The sequence below is a fragment of the Rhinoderma darwinii genome, chromosome 6, assembly GCF_050947455.1.
Source record: "Rhinoderma darwinii isolate aRhiDar2 chromosome 6, aRhiDar2.hap1, whole genome shotgun sequence".
In the NCBI taxonomy this organism is placed as follows: domain Eukaryota; kingdom Metazoa; phylum Chordata; class Amphibia; order Anura; family Rhinodermatidae; genus Rhinoderma; species Rhinoderma darwinii.
This window is the reverse complement of record NC_134692.1, coordinates 141,717,732-141,736,137: the sequence shown is the minus strand read 5'-3', so window position 1 is coordinate 141,736,137 and position 18,406 is coordinate 141,717,732. Positions and strand designations below refer to the sequence as shown.

Sequence of the window (18,406 nt, the reverse complement as noted above, 5' to 3'; positions counted from 1 at the left end):
TGTCATAAAGTCTATAAATAATAGTGCCATACAGTGCCCAAATAATTGTCCTAAAGTCTATAAATAATAGTGCCATACAGTCCCCAAATAATTGTGTCATAAAGTCTATAAATAATAGTGCCATACAGTCCCCAAATAATTGTCGTAGTCTATAAATAATAGTACCATACAGTGCCCAAATAATTGTCCTAAAGTCTATAAATAATAGTGCCATACAGTCCCCAAATAATTGTCCTAAAGTCTATAAATAATAGTGCCATACAGTCCCCAAATAATTGTGTCATAAAGTCTATAAATAATAGTGCCATACAGTCCCCAAATAATTGTCGTAGTCTATAAATAATAGTGCCATACAGTGCCCAAATAATTGTCATAAAGTCTATAAATAGTGCTATACAGTGCCAAAATAATTGTCAAAGTATATAAATAATAGTGCCATAGTCCCCAAATAATTGCCATAAAGTCTATAAATAATAGTACCATACAGTCCCCAAATAATTGCCATATAGTCTATAAATACTAGTGCCATACAGTGCCCAAATAATTGTGTCGTAAAGTCTATAAATAGCGCCATACAGTGCCCAAATAATTGTCCTAAAGTCTATAAATAATAGTGCCATACAGTCCCCAAATAATTGCCATAGAGTCTATAAATAATAGTGCCATACAGTGCCCAAATAATTGTCGTAGTCTATAAATAATAGTGCCATACAGTGCCCAAATAATTGTCCTAAAGTCTATAAATAATAGTGCCATACAGTGCCCAAATAATTGTCCTAAAGTCTATAAATAATAGTGCCATACAGTCCCCAAATAATTGTCATAAAGTCTATAAATAAAAGTGCCATACAGTGCCCAAATAATTGTCGTAGTCTATAAATAATAGTGCCATACAGTGCCCAAATAATTGTCATAAAGTCTATAAATAAAAGTGCCATACAGTGCCCAAATAATTGTCAAAGTATATAAATAATAGTGCCATACAGTGCCCAAATAATTGTCATAAAGTCTATAAATAATAGTGCCATAGTCACCAAATAATTGCCATATAGTCTATAAATACTAGTGCCATACAGTGCCCAAATAATTGTGTCGTAAAGTCTATAAATAGCGCCATACAGTGCCCAAATAATTGTCGTAGTCTATAAATAATAGTGCCATACAGTGCCCAAATAATTGTCCTAAAGTCTATAAATAATAGTGCCATACAGTGCCCAAATAATTTTCATAAAGTCTATAAATAATAGTGCCCAAATAATTGTACCATATAATATAACCCATCATATTAGGCTGAATAAAGTGTCTGGATGTGTCTATTAGTACAAGTGGCGGCATCAGGACTGGATTGTCCCACCACTTTCCTACTGCCGGAGAAATCAGTAGAATAAATGAATAAATTGATGAGACGGAGACGAGCGGTCATGTTCCTCTGGATGAAAACTTGGAATTCTTATATATTTTAATATATTTAAAGCATGGTGAAAAAACAGCACAAGATTGTTCCATAGATAGTGCTCTCCAGAAATGAGAAGAGTCCGAAAAAGAGACAGAAGGAAAGAAACATGCGGGGGATGGGCCAGAACATGGGACACGCATACATAGAGACAATGTGTTATATGGGAAAATGAGAGAGAGATAGGATGAGAGGAGAAAAGGAGATTCCTAGAGAGACCCTGGGGAATCATAGATGGACAGAGACAGTACGAGACGGCAACAGAGAACCGAAAAGGAATATCTGATTGTATGTGAACCCCTGAAGCTTCCTTTTTACTATCACGTCATCCAAGTGACATCTCACGGTTCCTCGGAACAATGGCGTCAAAAAGCACAAATGTCATTAGAAAGACCGCACTGCTTCTCCCTGGTCTTCTGGGGGACCGGTCGTGGAGGGAAGAGATGAACAGTAATGTCCTCCACCTTGATGAAAGCAGTGAATCGAGCAACAGCAATAATGTACAGGCACTAGGGCAAGCCGGGAAGATGTACGAGGGATGGAGCCCCTCTCCATCCAAGCAATGGTTCATACAAGGTCTCTCCTGCCTGATGTCCCTCTGATCAGTATCTACACCACATCATAGAGTCTACCCTAAATGGTGGCACCAACATCCATGAAGATACGGCACGATGACCACCCAATGGCAATCACGATCTTCTGGTTTGTGGTCACGTGTAGAAAGTTGAAGGCAATCAGCTCAACATAATGGACCTTTGGCGATCCGCCATCACTTTTATCGAATGCCTTGACCAAATCAAAGGGTTCTCTTGATGTGCCGCCACCACAGCTCCCATAAGACTCTCACATCACAAAAACGAGGGTCGTTCCTGTAGGACAAGATATTGAAACGTTGAGCGAGGAGTAGCCACAGGCAGATGTTGGAAATGTCCACACGATATATATATAGACTGGAGGTTGTGTAGAAAAGGGCGACAGGGGATTGTGGTACGGGACAGGTCTCCATGGATCTTTCCAACTACTCCATCTGGATGGACGCCATACGGTGGAGTTACGACATTTCAACAGCCATGCGGAACCTTTCTAATGAACTTTCCATAACTTGAAGAAACACCACAAGCAAAAACTCTTCACGTCGCTGGTATTCCGATTTGTTGATCTTTCTCCAAATTTAGGATACAAAAAAAAAATCCAGACTCGAACAACCAAAAATAATCATCTTCTAAAGCATTAGGAACCAAAATATGGAGGACCACCACTGGAACTGGGAGCAACACTCCACAATGTGCTGTACTCCACCTCACACCATAGAATCCTGGTAGAGAGAACATCGATGGGGTTTCGGATGGGAGCCGGCTCTACTTGTTGTGAGTATCAATCCACGACAGAGAAGACAAGAGATGAGGCGTGGGAAATCATACAGCCCGGACTTCGGGACATGGAATGAGGTCTTCACAAACCGGAGTGTGAATTATCTCCCAGGATCTTGCTCTCTTTGCTTTGTCAGCAAATCAATGACTTGGGGGTCAAACTCCCGCAGCCAAAGTCTCCGATCGGATGGTCAGTGCTGGGAATGGTTTCGGAGGATACGGCTCGAATATTTTTGAACACTTGACTCCTGCTGGTTACTCGATCACCACGCAACGAGGCAGGTGCTGGGAGAAATATTTGAAGAGCTCAGGAGTGGCACCAGGACAGTTGGTTAATTCCAGTTCTTCTAGGTCCTGTAGTTGGACGAGACCCGAAAGGCCAGTGGTGGTGAGTAGAGGACAACCTAGAGGGAGACATGAGGAAGGTTCAGGATCTCCACAAGGATTTACCTCTGACTACTTCACTTGTCTGAGTACAACAACCACCAACATCCAGTCTTCTACATCAAACCAAACATCAAATAGAGTAATAAGTTATAAACTCACCGGCCAGAGATAAGAGACGTAAACTTTTCATCCCCAGGAGATGTTTCAGACCGAAATCCTGCACCTGCAACGGAAGGTGATTGTTCAGTCATCAGATTCATCTTTTATTGAGAGTATCACACATGATAGGCTTAGATACACAGCTCAGCAGACAGTATCACACATGATAGGATTAGATACACGGCTCAGCAGACAGTATCACACATGATAGGCTTAAATACATGGCTCAGCAGACAGTATCACACATGATAGGCTTAGATACATGGCTCAGCAGACATTATCACACATGATAAGCTTAGATACATGGCTCAGCAGACAGTATCACACAGGATAGGATTAGATACACAGCTCAGCAGACAGTATCACACAGGATAGGATTAGATACACAGCTCAGCAGACAGTATCACACAGGATAGGATTAGATACATTGGCTCAGCAGACAGTATCAAAGATCTCAGGACAATAGAAACAATACAGTAAGACACTGAACATGGACATTACACTGCACAGGGCCACCTATATTTTACCTGGCAGCACCAGCGGAGGTACAGACTGCGGAGCGCCGACATTGTGGACAGGTAGCTGAGTCCAGTGTCTGTGATCCGTACACACCTGAGGAGAACAACAAAGTTCAGCACAACATCCCATGAGCGAATTATATCCTTCATTCACCCCCAGCCCGCTGCCAGTTATACATACCCGCAGTAATCCTGGTCCTGTGGTGCTGGGGATGTTGTACTGCAGACACTGTATTTTACAATCAGTTTACATGAGAAATAGATTGTGTAACATAGATTAGTGCCAGGGGGGCGCTATTGCACTGATTCCTATGACTGTTTACACTATCAACAGTGGTGGAACGTGGTACTGCAAGTCACAGAGATTTGGAGAGATCAGACAAGGGTTAATGGGGAGGTGAGATGGACCCAGAGAACATTTCATTATCAGGTTCTTCTAGTCCAAACATAGAACTAAGACCACTGCTGCCACTGTGACGAGAATAACCTGTCCTATGCTAGTTATCAATGTGACATCTAAGGAACGTCAAGGTCCCACTATGGGGTCTTAAGGGATCCCCGAGATGAAAATGGCTCATGGTTGACGAAGGAGATACCTGGAAGGTGTTCGGTGGAGGAAGATCTCCAGCTCTGCTTCCATTAGTGATCTGATACCACCATGTAGTTAAGCAGGACACCACTCAAGTGCGCCAACTCTCAGGAACTGCGGGATCGCCTAACCTGGTGCTCAAAGTTGGGCACCAACACAGCTCCTATGGCTGGGGTACTACTGAAGAGCGCTTTCTCCAGCCCCTCCACGCGGTACCTCAGTCGGTTCTCTACCCCTTTTTAGGGTTCCTTGTGCTCACATAGTTTGAGTGACAACTATATCCAATTCACCACCCACCTATCAAGAACGAGCTCCTCCAGCTTGTGCAGGTCACATGCAATATACTCCAGTGCTGTATCCGTGAGTCTAGGGCACCATGACAGGTCCAGTCCTCGTAGTCTTCTCAGGTTTTCGGCCACCAGTTCCACTCCATCGTCTGTCACTTTGGAGCACCCAGAAAGGCTGAGGACAGTCAGGTTGGGCAGACTGTGGACCACATTGACCACACCATGGTTGGTGATCTCCCAGCAGGAGTGGAGGCGCAGTGTATGTGTGGCTCGGCCCTGTTTGGCAGTAAAGTAAGCCAGCGCTGTGTCCGTTACATGGTAGGCCTGGAGGTTCAGCTCGCCCAGGTTGGGAAGGAGCTGGGAGATGGCCGCTACGGCGTCATCAGCCACATTTATACAGTCACTGACGCTCAGAGAAGTGATGCGTCCATGTAAGCTAGACCACAATCCAGCCTCCGTGAAGTCGTTACAACCGGACAGCTCCAGCCTGATCACCCCCTGCATCTGCTCCAGCATCACCTGGGGAAACATGGAAACAACTTATAGAAAATAATATCATATCAGCAATAATATCCAGCTAATAAAGATTAAGAAAATAATAACATTTTCCAATTTCCTTTTTGGATCATTTCCTCTAAATTTTCAAGATCTTTGCTTGCTGTCATTCAAAAGGATGTCTGATAATTGTACAGCATCTGTATGTTTCACATGAACAGGACATATTTTTATAAATTTGGAAGTAAACAATAAATTCATATTCACTGACAGCAAGCAGACATCTTGAAAATCATAAAAAAACATATTAAACATAAAATATTTATTTGATACAACCAATTTAAACTTTAAAAACAATCTGTCAGCTCTCCTGTGTGGTGTAGTATAGAGGATCTGTCAGCTCTCCTGTGTGGTGTAGTATAGAGGAGATGTCAGCTCTCCTGTGTGGTGTAGTATTGAGGAGCTGTCGGTTCTCCTGTGTGGTGTAGTATAGAGGATCTGTCAGCCCTCCTGTGTGGTGTAGTATTGAGGAGCTGTCAGTTCTCCTGTGTGATGTAGTATAGAGGATCTGTCAGCTCTCCTGTGTGGTGTAGTATAGAGGAGCTGTCAGCTCTCCTGTGTGGTGTAGTATAGAGGAGCTGTCGGCTCTCCTGTGTGGTGTAGTATAGAGGAGCTGTCAGCTCTCCTGTGTGTAGTATAGAGGAGCTGTCAACTCTCCTGTGTGGTGTAGTATAGAGGATCTGTCAGCTCTCCTGTGTGGTGTAGTATAGAGGAGCTGTCAGCTCTCCTGTGTGGTGTAGTATAGAGGAGCTGTCAGCTCTCCTGTGTGGTGTAGTATAGAGGAGCTGTCAGCTCTCCTGTGTGGTGTAGTATAGAGGAGCTGTCGGCTCTCCTGTGTGGTGTAGTATAGAGGAGCTGTCAGCTCTCCTGTGTGTAGTATAGAGGAGCTGTCAACTCTCCTGTGTGGTGTAGTATAGAGGATCTGTCAGCTCTCCTGTGTGGTGTAGTATAGAGGAGCTGTCAGCTCTCCTGTGTGGTGTAGTATAGAGGAGCTGTCAGCTCTCCTGTGTGGTGTAGTATAGAGGATCTGTCAGCTCTCCTGTGTGGTGTAGTATAGAGGATCTGTCGGCTCTCCTGTGTGGTGTAGTATAGAGGATCTGTCGGCTCTCCTGTGTGGTGTAGTATAGAGGATCTGTCGGCTCTCCTGTGTGGTGTAGTATAGAGGATCTGTCGGCTCTCCTGTGTGGTGTAGTATAGAGGAGCTGTCGGCTCTCCTGTGTGGTGTAGTATAGAGGAGCTGTCGGCTCTCCTGTGTGTGGTATAGTATAGAGGAGCTGTCGGCTCTCCTGTGAGGTGTAGTATAGAGGAGCTGTCAGCTCTCCTGTGTGGTGTAGTATAGAGGAGCTGTCAGCTCTCCTGTGTGGTGTAGTATAGAGGAGCGGTCAGCTTTCCTGTGTGGTGTAGTATAGAGGAGCTGTCAGCTCTCGTGTGTGGTGTAGTATAGGGGAGCTGTCAGTTCTCCTGTGTGGTGTAGTATAGAGGATCTGTCAGCTCTCCTGTGTGGTGTAGTATAGAGGATTTGTCAGCTCTCCTGTGTGGTGCAGTATAGAGGATCTGTCAGCTCTCCTGTGTGGTGTAGTATAGAGGATCTGTCGGCTCTCCTGTGTGGTGTAGTATAGAGGATCTGTCAGCTCTCCTGTGTGGTGTAGTATAGAGGATCTGTCAGCTCTCCTGTGTGGTGTAGTATAGATGAGCTGTCAGCTCTCCTGTGTGGTGTAGTATAGAGGAGCTGTCAGTTCTCTTGTGTGGTGTAGTATAGAGGAGCTGTCAGCTCTCCTGTGTGGTGTAGTATAGAGGAGCTGTCAGTTCTCCTGTGTAGTGTAGCATAGAGGATCTGTCAGCTCTCCAGTGTGGTGTAGTATAGAGGAGCTGTCAGTTCTCCTGTGTGGTGTAGTATAGAGGAGCTGTCAGCTCTCCTGTGTGGTGTAGTATAGAGGAGCTGTCAGCTCTCCTGTGTGGTGTAGTATAGAGGAGCTGTCAGCTCTCCTGTGTGGTGTAATATAGAGGAGCTGTCAGTTCTCCTGTGTGGTGTAGTATAGAGGAGCTGTCAGCTTTCCTGTGTGGTGTAGTATAGAGCATCTGTCAGTTCTCCTGTGATGTAGTATAGAGGAGCTGTCGGCTCTCCTGTGTGGTGTAGTATAGAGGATCTGTCAGCTCTGCTGTGTGGTGTAGTATAGAGGATCTGTCAGCTCCGCTGTGTGGTGTAGTATAGAGGATCTGTCAGTTCTCCTATTGGTGTAGTATAGAGGATCTGTCAGTTCTCCTGTGTGGTGTAGTATAGAGGATCTGTCAGTTCTCCTGTGTGGTGTAGTATAGAGGATCTGTCAGTTCTCCTGTGTGGGGTAGCATAGAGGAGCTGTCAGCTCTCCTGTGTGGTGTAGTAAAGAGGAGCTGTCAGCTCTCCTGTGTGGTGTAGTATAGAGGAGCTGTCGGTTCTCCTGTGTGGTGTAGTATAGAGGAGCTGTTAGTTCTCCTCTGTGGTGTAGTATAGAGGAGCTGTCAGCTCTCCTGTGAGGTGTAGTATAGAGGAGCTGTCAGCTCTCCTGTGTGGTGTAGTATAGAGGAGCTGTCAGCTCTCCTGTGTGGTGTAGTATAGAGGAGCGGTCAGGTCTCCTGTGTGGTGTAGTATAGGGGAGCTGTCAGTTCTCCTGTGTGGTGTAGTATAGAGGATCTGTCAGCTCTCCTGTGTGGTGTAGTATAGAGGATCTGTCGGCTCTCCTGTGTGGTGTAGTAGAGGAGCTATCGGCTCTCCTGTGTGGTGTAGTATAGAGGATCTGTCGGCTCTCCTGTGTGGTGTAGTATAGAGGAGCTGTCAGCTCTCCCGTGTGGTGTAGTATAGAGGAGCTGTCGGCTCTCCTGTGAGGTGTAGTATAGAGGAGCTGTCAGCTCTCCTGTGTGGTGTAGTATAGAGGAGCTGTCAGCTCTCCTGTGTGGTGTAGTATAGAGGAGCTGTCAGCTCTCCTGTGTGGTGTAGTATAGAGGAGCTGTCAGCTCTCCTGTGTGGTGTAGTATAGAGGAGCTGTCAGCTCTCCTGTGTGGTGTAGTATAGAGGAGCGGTCAGGTCTCCTGTGTGGTGTAGTATAGGGGAGCTGTCAGTTCTCCTGTGTGGTGTAGTATAGAGGATCTGTCAGCTCTCCTGTGTGGTGTAGTATAGAGGATCTGTCGGCTCTCCTGTGTGGTGTAGTAGAGGAGCTATCGGCTCTCCTGTGTGGTGTAGTATAGAGGATCTGTCGGCTCTCCTGTGTGGTGTAGTATAGAGGATCTGTCAGTTCTCCTGTGTGGTGTAGTATAGAGGAGCTGTCAGCTCTCCTGTGTGGTGTAGTATAGAGGATCTGTCAGCTCTCCTGTGTGGTGTAGTATAGAGGAGCTGTCAGCACTCCTGTGTGGTGTAGTAGAGAGGATCTGTCAGCTCTCCCGTGTGGTGTAGCATAGAGGATCTGTCAGTTCTCCTGTGTAGTATAGAGGTGCTGTCAGCTCTCCTGTGTTGTGTAGTATAGAGGAGCTGTCAGTTCTCCTGTGTAGTATAGAGGTGCTGTCAGCTCTCCTGTGTGGTGTGGTATAGAGGATCTGTCAGCTCTCCTGTGTGGTGTAGTATAGAGGATCTGTCAGTTCTCCTGTGTGGTGTAGTATAGAGGATCTGTCAGCTCTCCTGTGTGGTGTAGTATAGAGGATCTGTCAGTTCTCCTGTGTGGTGTAGTATAGAGGATCTGTCAGTTCTCCTGTGTGGTGTAGTATAGAGGAGCTGTCAGTTCTCCTGTGTGGTGTAGTATAGAGGAGCTGTCAGCTCTCCTGTGTGGTGTAGTATAGAGGAGCTGTCAGTTCTCCTGTGTGGTGTAGTATAGAGGAGCTGTCAGCTTTCCTGTGTGGTGTAGTATAGAGCATCTGTCAGCTCTGCTGTGTGGTGTAGTATAGAGGATCTGTCAGCTCCGCTGTGTGGTGTAGTATAGAGGATCTGTCAGTTCTCCTGTGTGGTGTAGTATAGAGGATCTGTCAGTTCTCCTGTGTGGTGTAGTATAGAGGATCTGTCAGTTCTCCTGTGTGGTGTAGCATAGAGGAGCTGTCAGCTCTCCTGTGTGGTGTAGTAAAGAGGAGCTGTCAGCTCTCCTGTGTGGTGTAGTATAGAGGATCTGTCAGCTCTCCTGTGTGGTGTAGTATAGAGGATCTGTCAGCTCTCCTGTGTGGTGTAGTATAGAGGATCTGTCAGCTCTCCTGTGTGGTGTAGTATAGAGGATCTGTCAGTTCTCCTGTGTGGTGTAGTATAGAGGAGCTGTCAGTTCTCCTGTGTGGTGTAGTATAGAGGAGCTGTCAGCTCTCCTGTGTGGTGTAGTATAGAGGAGCTGTCAGTTCTCCTGTGATGTAGTATAGAGGAGCTGTCGGCTCTCCTGTGTGGTGTAGTATAGAGGATCTGTCAGCTCTGCTGTGTGGTGTAGTATAGAGGATCTGTCAGCTCCGCTGTGTGGTGTAGTATAGAGGATCTGTCAGTTCTCCTGTGTGGTGTAGTATAGAGGATCTGTCAGTTCTCCTGTGTGGTGTAGTATAGAGGATCTGTCAGTTCTCCTGTGTGGTGTAGCATAGAGGAGCTGTCAGCTCTCCTGTGTGGTGTAGTAAAGAGGAGCTGTCAGCTCTCCTGTGTGGTGAAGCATAGAGGAGCTGTCAGCTCTCCTGTGTGGTGTAGTATAGAGGAGCTGTCGGTTCTCCTGTGTGGTGTAGTATAGAGGAGCTGTCAGTTCTCCTGTGTGGTGTAGTAGAGGAGCTGTCAGCTCTCCTGTGAGGTGTAGTATAGAGGAGCTGGCAGCTCTCCTGTGTGGTGTAGTATAGAGGAGCGGTCAGGTCTCCTGTGTGGTGTAGTATAGAGGATCTGTCAGCTCTCCTGTGTGGTGTAGTATAGAGGAGCTGGCAGCTCTCCTGTGTGGTGTAGTATAGGGGAGCTGTCAGTTCTCCTGTGTGGTGTACTATAGAGGATCTGTCAGCTCTCCTGTGTGGTGTAGTATAGAGGATCTGTCGGCTCTCCTGTGTGGTGTAGTATAGAGGATCTGTCGGCTCTCCTGTGTGGTGTAGTATAGAGGATCTGTCGGCTCTCCTGTGTGGTGTAGTATAGAGGAGCTGTCAGCTCTCCTGTGTGGTGTAGTATAGAGGAGCTGTCAGCTCTCCTGTGTGGTGTAGTATAGAGGATCTGTCAGCTCTCCTGTGTGGTGTAGTATAGAGGAGCTGTCAGCTCTCCTGTGTGGTGTAGTAGAGAGGATCTGTCAGCTCTCCCGTGTGGTGTAGTATAGAGGATCTGTCAGTTCTCCTGTGTAGTATAGAGGTGCTGTCAGCTCTCCTGTGTTGTGTAGTATAGAGGAGCTGTCAGTTCTCCTGTGTAGTATAGAGGTGCTGTCAGCTCTCCTGTGTGGTGTGGTATAGAGGATCTGTCAGCTCTCCTGTGTGGTGTAGTATAGAGGATCTGTCAGTTCTCCTGTGTGGTGTAGTATAGAGGATCTGTCAGTTCTCCTGTGTGGTGTAGTATAGAGGAGCTGTCAGCTCTCCTGTGTGGTGTAGTATAGAGGATCTGTCAGCTCTCCTGTGTGGTGTAGTATAGAGGAGCTGTCAGCACTCCCGTGTGGTGTAGTAGAGAGGATCTGTCAGCTCTCCCGTGTGGTGTAGTATAGAGGATCTGTCAGCTCTCCTGTGTGGTGTAGTATAAATGATCTGTACAAGAGAACATATTCTTGTATATAGGGGGCAGTATTATAGTAGTTATATGCTTGTATATAGGAGCAGTATTATAGTAAATATATTCTTGTATATAGGAGCAGTATTATTATAGTTATGCTCTTGTATATAGGGGCAGTATTATAGTAGTTATAATCTTGTATATAGGGGCAGTATTATAGTAGTTATATTCTTGTATATAGCGGCAGTATTATAGTAGTTATATTCTTGTATATAGGGGGCAGTATTATAGTAGTTATATTCTTGTATATAGGGGGCAGTATTATAGTAGTTATATTCTTGTATATAGGGGCAGTATTATAGTAATTATATTCTTGTATATAGAAGCAGTATTATAGTAGTTATATTCTTGTATATAGGGGCAGTATTATAGTAGTTATATTCTTGTATATAGGGGGCAGTATTATAGTAGTTATATTCTTGTATATAGGAGCAGTATTATAGTAGTTATATTCTTGTATATAGGGGGCAGTATTATAGTAGTTATATTCTTGTATATAGGAGCAGTATTATTGTAGTTATACTCTTGTATATAGGGGCAGTGTTATAGTAATTCTAATCTTGTATATAGGGGGCAGTATTATAGTAGTTATATTCTTGTATATAGGAGCAGTATTATAGTAGTTATATTCTTGTATATAGGGGGCAGTATTATAGTAGTTATATTCTTGTATATAAGGGTCAGTATTATAGTAGTTATATTCTTGTATATAGGGGGCAGTATTATAGTAGTATATTCTTGCATATAGGGGGCAGTATTATAGTAGTTATAGTCTTGTATATAGGGGCCGGTAGTATAGTAGTTATATTCTTGTACATAGGGGGCGGTATTATAGTAGTTATATTCTTGTATATAGGGGGCAGTATTATAGTACTTATATTCTTGTATATAGGGGCAGTATTATAGTAGTTATATTCTTGTATATAGCGGGTATTATAGTAGTTATATTCTTGTATATAGGAGGCAGTATTATAGTAATTATATTCCTGTATATAGGAGACAGTATTACAGTAGTTATATTCTTGTATATAGGGACAGTATTATAGTAGTTATATTCTTGTATATAGGGGACAGTATTACAGTAGTTATATTCTTGTATATAGGGGGCAGTATTATAGTAGTTATATTCTTGTATATAGGGGGCAGTATTATAGTAGTTATATTCTTGTATATAGGGGGCAGTATTATAGTAGTTATATTCTTGTATATAGGAGCAGTATTATTGTATATAGTGGGCAGTGTTATAGTAGTTATATTTTTGTATATAGGAGCGGTATTATAGTAGTTATATTCTTGTATATAGGGAGCAGTATTATAGTAGTTATATTCTTGTATATAGGGAGCAGTATTATAGTAGTTATATTCTTGTATATAGGGGCAGTATTATAGTAGTTATATTCTTGTATATAGGGGCAGTATTATAGTAGTTATATTCCTGTATATAGGAGCAGTATTATAGTAGTTATATTCTTGTATATAGGGGATAGTATTATAGTAGTTATATTCTTGTACATAGGGGGCAGTATTATAGTAGTTATAGTCTTGTATATAGGAGACAGTATTATAGTAGTTATATTCTTGTATATAGGAGCAGTATTATAGTAGTTATATTTTTGTATATAGGAGCGGTATTATAGTAGTTATATTCATGTATATATAAACAAAAAGAACAATGATCTCTGGACTAAAGAGCTCAGTATATGTAAATATATATATCTATATACGGTGCCAACCAGACATGGAAATGTGAGGAAAAGAAAAAACAAAAACCTGGTAAAAAAGGCACTCGGCTCAATAAAGTCGCAATTTAATTATCAAAAGTTTATTAATATATATGTAAAATTATGCAATCTTGCACAAAAACCTACAAACAGACATCACAAACCCGGCCGGGTAATGAATGGCAAAGAAATCAGTTTTAAGAAAAATTCTCATTTAGCATGGCCATATAACAAATAGTATCAAGTAATAAGTTACTTCAATACAGGCCACACAAGTGGATGAATCAGATACAATGTAGTGAGTGGAGGCAACATACTAACCAAGGTCATAACATCCATGGATATAAGCGATCCTGCTGATCAGATAGCAGTATACAGATGGACTTACTAGCAAGGATATACATGCAATGAACCCATAGAGCACATGAATAGATGCAAGAGTATATACTTATCAGTAGGTAGTATATGTGGAAGTCCATAGGGTTCTCTACAGATGAAAACGAACAGGTCACTCCATGAGAAGATAAAACTCTGGTGTCTCCTCAAAGCTCCAGTGTAAAGTAACTGCAGACAGCAGATAGAGATCTGTCCACTCCGTGCCGTTCCTCTGTAACCTCCCAGCACAGGGAAAGATAATCATGCAGCAGGTGTGTCGACACTCCAACATGCGAGAGTCCACAGGACCGAATCCCCTCCTGGGACAAGCAAAAGCAGGGAGTGGCAAGTCAGAGCCGTATCCTCCACAGCAGGGCAAGTGCTAGCAATGCGTTTCCCAGCTTTGACAGCTTGTATTGCCAGTAAGGTTCACACTTAGATGAAATATCCTTGTGTCCAGCTCAAAGGAGTCTTAACTCCAAATAGGAGGGCAGGAGTGCAGGAGTGCGCAGCTTCCCAGCTTTCCGTCCATTCATCATGTGCTACGTCCAAGTCTCATGCATGTTTGCTTGTCCCAGGAGGGGATTCGATCTATTCATGTGCTCTATGGGTTCATTGCATGTATATCCTTGCTAGTAAGTCCATCTGTATACTGCTATCTGATCAGCAGGATCGCTTATATCCATGGATGTTATGTCATTTGTAAATTACCTTGGTTAGTATGTTGCCTCCACTCACTACATTGTATCTGATTCATCCACTTGTGTGGCCTGTATTGAAGTAACTTATTACTTGATACTATTTGTTATATGGCCATGCTAAATGAGAATTTTTCTTAAAACTGATTTCTTTGCCATTCATTACCCGGCCGGGTTTGTGATGTCTGTTTGTAGGTTTTTGTGCAAGATTGCATAATTTTACATATATATTAATAAACTTTTGATAATTAAATTGCGACTTTATTGAGCCGAGTGCCTTTTTTACCAGGTTTTTGTTTTTTCTTTTCCTCATATTCTTGTATATAGGAGCAGTATTATATTAGTTATATTCTTGTATATAGGAGCAGTATTATAGTAGTTATATTCTTGTATATAGGGGGCAGTATTATAGTAGTTATATTCTTGTATATAGGGGGCAGTATTATAGTAGTTATATTCTTGTATATAGGAGCAGTATTATAGTAGTTATATTCTTGTATATAGGGGCAGTATTATAGTAGTTATATTCTTGTATATAGGGGGCAGTATTATAGTAGTTATATTCTTGTATATGGGACAGTATTATAGTAGTTATATTCTTGTATCAGGAGCAGTATTATAGTAGTTATATTCTTGTATATAGGGGCAGTGTTATAGTAGTTATATTGTATATAGGGGGCAGTATTATAGTAGTTATATTCTTGTATATAGGGGCAGTATTATAGTAGTTATATTCTTGTATATAGGAGCAGTATTATATTAGTTATATTCTTGTATATAGGGGGCAGTATTATAGTAGTTATATTATTGTATATAGGGGCAGTATTATAGTAGTTATATTATTGTATATAGGGGGCAGTATTATAGTAGTTATATTCTTGTATATAGGGGCAGTATTATAGTAGTTATATTATTGTATATAGGGGGCAGTATTATAGTAGTTATATTCTTGTATATAGGGGCAGTATTATAGTAGTTATATTCTTGTATATAGGGGCAGTATTATAGTAGTTATATTCTTGTATATAGGGGCAGTATTATAGTAGTTATATTCTTGTATATAGAGGGCAGTATTATAGTAGTTATATTCTTGTATATAGGAGGCAGTATTATAGTAGTTATATTCTTGTATATAGGAGCAGTATTATATTAGTTATATTCTTGTATATAGGGGGCAGTATTATAGTAGTTATATTATTGTATATAGGGGCAGTATTATAGTAGTTATATTCTCGTATATAGGAGCAGTATTATATTAGTTATATTCTTGTATATAGGAGCAGTATTATAGTAGTTATATTCTTTATATAGGGAGCAGTATTATAGTAATTATATTCTTGTATATAGGGGGCAGTATTATAGTAGTTATATTCTTGTATATAGGGGCAGTATTATAGTAGTTATATTCTTGTATATAGGGGCAGTATTATAGTAGTTATATTCTTGTATATAGGGGCAGTATTATAGTAGGTATATTCTTGTATATAGGAGGCAGTATTATAGTAGTTATATTCTTGTATATAGGAGCAGTATTATATTAGTTATATTCTTGTATATAGGGGGCAGTATTATAGTAGTTATATTATTGTATATAGGGGCAGTATTATAGTAGTTATATTCTCGTATATAGGAGCAGTATTATATTAGTTATATTCTTGTATATAGGAGCAGTATTATAGTAGTTATATTCTTTATATAGGGAGCAGTATTATAGTAATTATATTCTTGTATATAGGGGGCAGTATTATAGTAGTTATATTCTTGTATATAGGGGCAGTATTATAGTAGTTATATTCTTGTATATAGGGGCAGTATTATAGTAGTTATATTCTTGTATATAGGGGCAGTATTATAGTAGTTATATTCCTGTATATAGGGGGCAGTATTATAGTAGTTATATTCTTGTATATAGGGGCAGTATTATAGTAGTTATATTCTTGTATATAGGGAGCAGTATTATAGTAGTTATATTCTTGTATATAGGAGCAGTATTATAGTAGTTCTATTCTTGTATATAGGGGGCAGTATTATAGTAGTTATATTCTTGTATATGGGGCAGTATTATAGTAGTTATATTCTTGTATCAGGAGCAGTATTATAGTAGTTATATTCTTGTATATAGGGGCAGTGTTATAGTAGTTATATTCTTGTATATAGGGGGCAGTATTATAGTAGTTATATTCTTGTATATAGGAGCAGTATTATAGTAGTTATATTCTTGTATATAGGGAGCAGTATTATAGTAGTTATATTCTTGTATATAGGAGCAGTATTATAGTAGTTATATTCTTGTATATAGGGGGCAGTATTATAGTAGTTATATTCTTGTATATAGGGATCAGTATTATAGGAGTTATATTCTTGTATATAGGGAGCTGTATTATAGTAGTTATATTCTTGTATATAGGAGCAGTTTTATAGTAGTTATATTCTTGTATATAGGGGGAAGTATTATAGTTGAGTGGTATCAGTCTGATGAGTGCTTTTCTTTACCTCTAAGCCGGCATCAGTGATTGTTGAACGCTTCAGGCTGACGGACTTCACCCCCTTCTTGGACAGAGGATAGTTGTCAATGAACTCACAGATATCCAAATCTGACACCCCGACCAAACAGAATGAATCAAAACCGCGCACAGCGAATCCCTGCAGATTGACAAACTCTTTCTCCCCGGTAGGTAGGACATTGTAGAGTTCCTTGGCATGTAGGACAGGCATCAGGCCCACCCAGAACCTTGGTTGGTACAAAACCCGTCTCCACGTCTTGCAAACCTGTGCAAGAACACACTTCTCGCATGCTGAAAAATAACAAAAAAGCCGGTTTAGGATCTTTTCTTCAAGGGCCAGGTGACAATCCATTCCCTGACCCTGGACTCTGTCCAGTGAGGGCCCACACGGGATTGGTGGGTTCTCTTCTCCAGGGCTAAGGCCCAGTGGGATACTATGGGTCGGGGGAGGGGTAAGGATTGGTAACACTGAAGGGTTGACATGCTCTTGGTGCTTGGGAAAGGCTTGACTTAGGATGGATGGCACAGACGGCGGCTGGCAAATGCGGTTCTTGACAGCTGGTGTCCCTTTGGTGATGCTAGCGGAGCCCAGGCCATTGGTGGGACCGGGGATCTTTACCAGCCCATTCCGCGGCAAACATTGGGCCTTGGTGTCTCCGTTAGTTGTATTCGACATCTTTTCAACTCGCTACGAGGAAGAAAGATAAGATAGAGGTTAGTTTTAATAAAATGCTCATACATCTAATATACGTATGTGACTGACATGGAGTGGAATACTCAGCAGGGGGCGACGATGAGCAGAGTGGATATCTGTGCTTCCTCCTGAGGCATGATGGGAGTGACATTCAGAATAACAAAATTGGGGGTTTATTAGACCCTAATTTATACTATATCATAACCATGTGACTCGTCAATGATTGCTGCACCGGACATGTTAATATCAAGCGTGGATGGAGTGTCCTTTTAAAATCCCTTTAGATCTATTATAGCCGGCAGCAGGGACACAGACAGGAATCGGGGACATTCCTGTAACCAGCCGTCCGCTCTCCATGGTGCTGAAAATATATCTTCCTAACTGTAATGATCAGGGTAGTAGTCGAAAACCTGGGGCTCTACAACTGTTTTGTAACCATGACAGCTTTCCAAGCATGTTGGGAGCTGTAGTCTCACAAAAGCTAGAGAGCTGCCGGTTGGCACTGATAATCCATAATCCTTATATAATAACACAGGGTTTACTTCACGTGTGCAATATTTGCCTTTATATTAGAGCAGCTTCCATATAACATGCACCGCAGTAGTCACTGGCATTACAGTGCCAGTCAGGGCACGGGAAATCCTCTTGCCACATAAGCCCCTCCCCTCTGTGACTCATCACAGCCATTCAGAAGAGCTGATAAGGGTCACATGACCCTACAGTCCTGACTCCTTAGAAACAAGTAGAGTCCCGAGGGACAGAGCTTAGTTCTCCTGATCCCTTGACTCGCACTTTGGGGGCTATTTAGCAGATGGAGTTGCTCCGACTAGTTTTGCTTGGATAGGTCAATGTCTAGATAAAGGAAATCTGTCACTAGGAGGTTTCCTTTAAGAAACTGCTGTGCTGAGCGGCATAGACTGATATAAGATCTGCGGGCAGATACCCTAACGATGGGGTCAGAGCAGCAATTTTCTGGTGAGAGTTTTCTATTTGGGCATAAGAATGAATGCAAATTTTTGTGAAGGTCCCAAAAATGACTTACAATTGCGTCATGTAATAAAAATAAAATGATTATATAAAAACAATAATTATAATGGTAAAGAAAAAAAAGCCACATCGAAGGAATGGGCGCCATTTTTAAAGTGGTAGCAGAGTATATTAATTCCTAGGGAGAAGTCTATTTTCAGTAAGCCCTGGAGCGAGCAGCGATACGCCAGATCAATACTGCTACCTCCAGACAGGTTGAATAATATATACTCTCTATTATTGCTCGGAGGCTGAACAGACGCTTTTCATGAAGAGTCATAAAACAGATGTTCTGGGTTCAATTAACCCTTTGATCACTACAGTTGACTGCAGAACATTCACAAGGGACACATTTGA

The 18,406-nt window shown here is 42.0% G+C and overlaps 1 protein-coding gene across 5 annotated transcripts in view; it reads right to left on the bottom strand.

Annotated features, from left to right (window-relative positions):
• Positions 1 to 1,419: 1,419 nt before the first annotated feature.
• Positions 1,420 to 18,406, bottom strand: part of FBXL16 (F-box and leucine rich repeat protein 16) — a 73,432-nt gene continuing 56,445 nt past the window's right edge. For all 5 annotated transcript variants that reach the window (XM_075830730.1, XM_075830727.1, XM_075830728.1 and 2 more), the window contains exons 3-7: positions 16,319 to 17,017; positions 4,774 to 5,282; positions 3,897 to 3,981; positions 3,370 to 3,433; positions 1,420 to 3,227 (exon numbers count right to left, since the gene is read on the bottom strand). In XM_075830730.1, coding sequence (XP_075686845.1) covers positions 3,079 to 3,227; positions 3,370 to 3,433; positions 3,897 to 3,981; positions 4,774 to 5,282; positions 16,319 to 17,017 — 1,506 coding nt within the window. In that variant the 3' untranslated portion in view covers positions 1,420 to 3,078. The remainder of the gene's footprint in view (positions 3,228 to 3,369; positions 3,434 to 3,896; positions 3,982 to 4,773; positions 5,283 to 16,318; positions 17,018 to 18,406) is intronic.